This window comes from Pterocles gutturalis, unplaced genomic scaffold, assembly GCF_000699245.1.
Source record: "Pterocles gutturalis isolate BGI_N339 unplaced genomic scaffold, ASM69924v1 scaffold17317, whole genome shotgun sequence".
NCBI classification, from domain to species: Eukaryota; Metazoa; Chordata; class Aves; order Pterocliformes; family Pteroclidae; genus Pterocles; species Pterocles gutturalis.
This window is the reverse complement of record NW_010108234.1, coordinates 3,376-7,921: the sequence shown is the minus strand read 5'-3', so window position 1 is coordinate 7,921 and position 4,546 is coordinate 3,376. Positions and strand designations below refer to the sequence as shown.

Below are 4,546 nucleotides of genomic sequence, written 5' to 3'. Positions count from 1 at the left end.
GAGGGGACAACCCACCGGTCCCCTGGGTCAGGTCCCTGTGGCTCCAGCGAGCAGGACCCTCTCATGGGGAGGGTAAACACAGTCAGATAAGCAGGTCTGAGTTCAGTCCGTCCTGTTTTCACAGGCTGCTTCCACCGCCCCAGCACCTTTTGACTCAACAGGAGTTGGGAAGGAGGAACAGAGCAGGTCCAGGCTGGTGAGGGCCAGCCCTGGAGAGCACCATCCATCACAGAGGCCCTTCGCAGCCCCCTTCCACCTCCCCAGGCGGGAGCAGGGTCCCCAGGACAGCATCACTGCCTGGTGTGGGTGATGAACACAGCTACCGGAGGGGATGGAGCATCTTCCCTGGGGCAGGGGGGAGCTGAAGTCATGCTCCTGCTGCAGGACTCGGTGGAGTCCCTGGAGCACCCCAAGGGCGGTGGGTACAAGGCAGGAGAGCAGCACGGTGCTCGCTTTCCCTCCTCACAGCTGCTAGAGGAGCAGAGGAAATCGGTACGAGAGCTGGGCAGAGGGCTCAGCTCTGAGGCAGGTCCCCAGCACATTGGCATGGGGCTGAAGCCCCCAGTGCTCTGGGGAACCAGCTGCCGCACGAGGCCAGCCATGAGTGCCAGCCTGCTCCTCCAGCAGTGCCAGCGTGGTGTCACCAGGGTTTTAAGCCCTTGCGTGTCCTCAGGTGCCACCAGCATCCCTCTCTTACAAGTGCCAAGGAGCTGGGCCAGCCTGTGGTGCTGCCACTGAGCCACCCTCGCCCACGGTGAGGGTGACACTCCCTGGTCTGTGGCAGCGGCACACATTCCCCTCACAGGGCACACCTGGGATGCGGGGGGAGCCCAGGAGTCCTGGTGCCAGGCCCTGCTCCACCACACAGCGCTGTCAAGGCATCGTCTTGGCACCACAGCAGGGCTCATCTCAAAGCCACCGCGCCAACCAGGGGAACCGGCTTCATGTGGGGAGCACACAGGCACCCCCAGCACATGCTCCCTCCCCAGACAAGCACCTTCTCCACCATGCCGGCAGCTCAGCATCCTCGGCTGTCCTCAGGGACGCTGGCCAAGCAGCAGGCAGGGAGCATGGCCGCTCCAGCCGATGGGAGACTTGACGCCATCCGTTATCTCTCTGGGAGAGGAAGGGAGGGGGCAAATTGCATCCTCCAGGCTCAGGTGCACCAGTGCGGGTAAAAGCTAATTTCGATGCAGAAGGTTCCCTTTACATTTGTCATTACTATTCATGCCACCAGCAGGCTAAACACAGTGAGTTAACCCTTTGGAGGAGGGACCGCAGTCTGTGTTTCAAGGAGGAGGAATAGTGCAAGTTTCCTCCTGGAAGAGTGCTTCCCGCAGGGGTTCAGCCCTGGAGATGTTTGAGAGGGAGCTGGGGCTGGTTTTTTCCTACCCAACCACACTCAGTGCTGAGCTGGGGCAGAGGGCAGCACACCAGGGACAGGGTGATCAGGCACCATGGGGACATGCCACCAGGGGACCCTCCAAGTGCTGCTGGTGGTAGGACCTGACGTTACCCCACCCACATCCTTTGCTGCAAGCAGCGATCCTCACACGCAGCTCCGAGCTACCTGTCCTCCAGGGATGTTTCTTTCCCTGGCAGGTGGTATCACCAGTGCCCATGCCATGGAGGGCCCCGCAGTCCTCACCTGGGGACCCTGCCGCCTGTCCCAGGGTCAGCCCTTGCCTCCCCTGACCCTGCACTGCTGCAGCAGCTGATGCTCTCTCCTCCCCTGTACAGTTCTCCAAGGAGAAATACATCCTTGACTCGTCACCAGAGAAGCTTCACAAGGAGCTGGAAGAGGAGCTGAAGCTGAGCAGCACCGACCTGCGCAGCCACGCCTGGTACCACGGCCGCATCCCCCGGGAGGTGAGGAGGGGAAGGTGGGTGGCTCCGGGCACCCTTTGCTTGGGCTGCTCAGGGAGAGCACCCCAAGGCCACACAGAACCACCAGCCTGTCCCCTGGGAAGGGGACATTAGCCCTGAGCTGCCTGATTTTGCCCCAGGAAACACCCTCCTGTGGCTCAGAGCCATGAGCAAGGGGAATGAGCCAATGCCCCAGTGCAGCACCCATCCATGCCCCCCAGTCCACCCAGTGTGGCCATGTCTGAGCCGCTGCCCTGTCCCCTGCCAGGTGTCGGAGAGCCTCGTGCAGAGGAACGGCGACTTCCTCATCCGCGACTCGCTCACCAGCCTGGGTGACTATGTGCTGACATGCCGCTGGCACAATGAGCCCCTCCACTTCAAGATCAACAAGGTGACAGTCAAATCCAGCGAGGGCCATACCCGCGTCCAGTACCTCTTTGAGCAGGAGAGCTTTGACAATGTGCCCGCCCTTGTCCGCTTCTATGTGGGCAACCGCAAGGCCATCTCCGAGCAGAGCGGAGCCATCATCTACTGCCCCATCAACCGCACCTTCCCCCTGCGCTACCTGGAAGCCAGCTATGGGCTGGCCAACGGGAAGCATGGGGGATCCCACAGTCCCGCCACCCAGAAAGGGGGGCACATCAAGAGGAGGAGCATCACCATGACGGACGGCCTGACGGCAGACAAGATCACCAGGGCTGAGGGGTGCCCGACCAGGTGAGCACATGGGCTCATCCCAGCTCAGCTGGGCAGAGGACCAGCCCCTGGGGCACAGGGAGGGCCACACTCAGTCCCTGGGTGCAAGGCAGGGGTTTGGGGTCAGGGATGGGAGAGAGATAGATCAGCAAAGGTATGGGGGGAGGAACTGGTACCCAGCTGGAACTGGGGTTTTCTCACAGGCTGGCTGCCAACCACACTGAGCTACCGCAGCAGACGCCCAGGGAGCGGACACAACTTTAGCATCACAGGCCAGAAGCCAGAGGGTGTTTTACAATCACCCAGTCCAGGACTAGCCACATGTCAGGGCTTGTCCGAAAGCCAAGCTTTCCCAGGCAGTGTGAGAGGAGAGCAAGTCCCAGGCACCAAGATGGCATGCGTTGGTTTGTTTTTAAAGGACCCTTTTAGTTTTAGAGCCCTTTCCATTCAACTGGAGCATTTGCAAAAAGTTACCAAGCAGAGCTAAAAGCCTGATGGGCATGAGGAGACTGATGGAGCTGTGCTAATGGGGGTCTGCACAGCCCCGAGATCCCAGCCTCCGCATGGCTGATCTGCTCACGTTAACCTTGGAGCAGTGGGGCTTCTCCGAGGTGGAGAAGGAGATCTCCTTTGCGCAGCTTGCTTTCAGCAGCCCCAGGCTGCACAGAGCCCAGCAGGGAAGGCAGAGCCATGCACACATCCTCACACACAGCAGCCGAGGGGTGACCCGCCTTCTCCTGCCTCCCCAGCGGGACACAGCCCGTCCCACAGCCTGTCATTGAACCAAGCCGCCTTCTCACCACCCTGACCTTCTCAGCCCAAGGGCAGGGTGAGAACACGCTAGCAGAAAACTGGCAACCAACTGTTACGACAGGGAAAGGAAAACAGTCAGAATTCCAGGAGAGCATATGTGTTTCCAGAAGAAGAGCCCAGATCCATCAGTCTTTCCTCACCACTCACATTTTCCCCAAACATCTTATCACTGCCACTACTCTCCCATCCTCCTCCCACCGCAGAGGCATGGTGCTCGAGACTGATCACAGCGGCCCAGCCCTCACCCGTGGCACAGAGGCCATGCCTCCTTGCAACCCTCCCTGCACTCAAGCACCCCCCAGACACAGCATCTTTTGACTCGTCAGGCCACAACTGCTGTCCCCCCAGCCCAAGACCTCCTGGCTTGCTGTGCAGCTCCTCAAGCACACACACTGCAGCCCACCAGCCCAGCTGCCTCCATCAAGCACCTGCTGGGCTCCCAGTCCAGCTCCCAGGCACTTTCCTTCCACCTCTCCTAAGCTCTGGATCAGAGCAACAGCTCCCCTAACCATCCAGGTGGAAATACAGTAATGCACCCAGCCTTAGACACCACCTTGCAGCACAACCCTAGAAAACCAGCCCCCACAACATCTTTGCCAGAGTTTCTTCCTCACAGCACCCTAGACCCAAGCTGAGCCATCCCATTGTACTTTGGCATCAGAGCATCCCTCTCCTCTGCTCCACATGACCAAGCACCCCCAGGCAGGGCTGTCTCTGGTTTATATAGGCACTGACCCCTCTGCTCCCAGCTGCCTGCAGACCACCCACTCCTGGCTCCAGCTGAGCTCGTTATGAGTTCAGCTCGTTACAGGTAGCTGGGGAAGGAGGTGATGACCTGAGGGGAGGTGATGGGGCAGCAAACCCCCATCCCAGCCCCTCTGCCCTTGCCCGGGCCCTGTCCGCAGGGACTAACCTGCCCCATCTGCCCCACTGACCCCTCTGCTCCCAGCTGCCTGCAGACCACCCACTCCTGGCTCCAGCTGAGCTCGTTATGAGTTCAGCTCGTTACAGGTAGCTGGGGAAGGAGGTGATGACCTGAGGGGAGGTGATGGGGCAGCAAACCCCCATCCCAGCCCCTCTGCCCTTGCCCGGGCCCTGTCCGCAGGGACTAACCTGCCCCATCTGCCCCCTCCCCAGCGTGTCCCTGCCCCACCACAGAGACATCATTCGC

At 60.6% G+C, this 4,546-nt stretch overlaps 1 protein-coding gene across 1 annotated transcript in view; it reads left to right on the top strand.

Moving 5' to 3' along the window:
• Window positions 1–369: 369 nt before the first annotated feature.
• Window positions 370–4,546, top strand: part of SH2D3C (SH2 domain containing 3C) — a gene marked incomplete at its 3' end in the record, with an annotated part of 7,545 nt that continues 3,368 nt past the window's right edge. Inside the window, exons 1-4 of the mRNA XM_010072566.1 lie at window positions 370–418; window positions 1,712–1,869; window positions 2,135–2,583; window positions 4,513–4,546. Of these exons, the coding sequence (XP_010070868.1) occupies window positions 370–418; window positions 1,712–1,869; window positions 2,135–2,583; window positions 4,513–4,546 (690 nt within the window). The remainder of the gene's footprint in view (window positions 419–1,711; window positions 1,870–2,134; window positions 2,584–4,512) is intronic.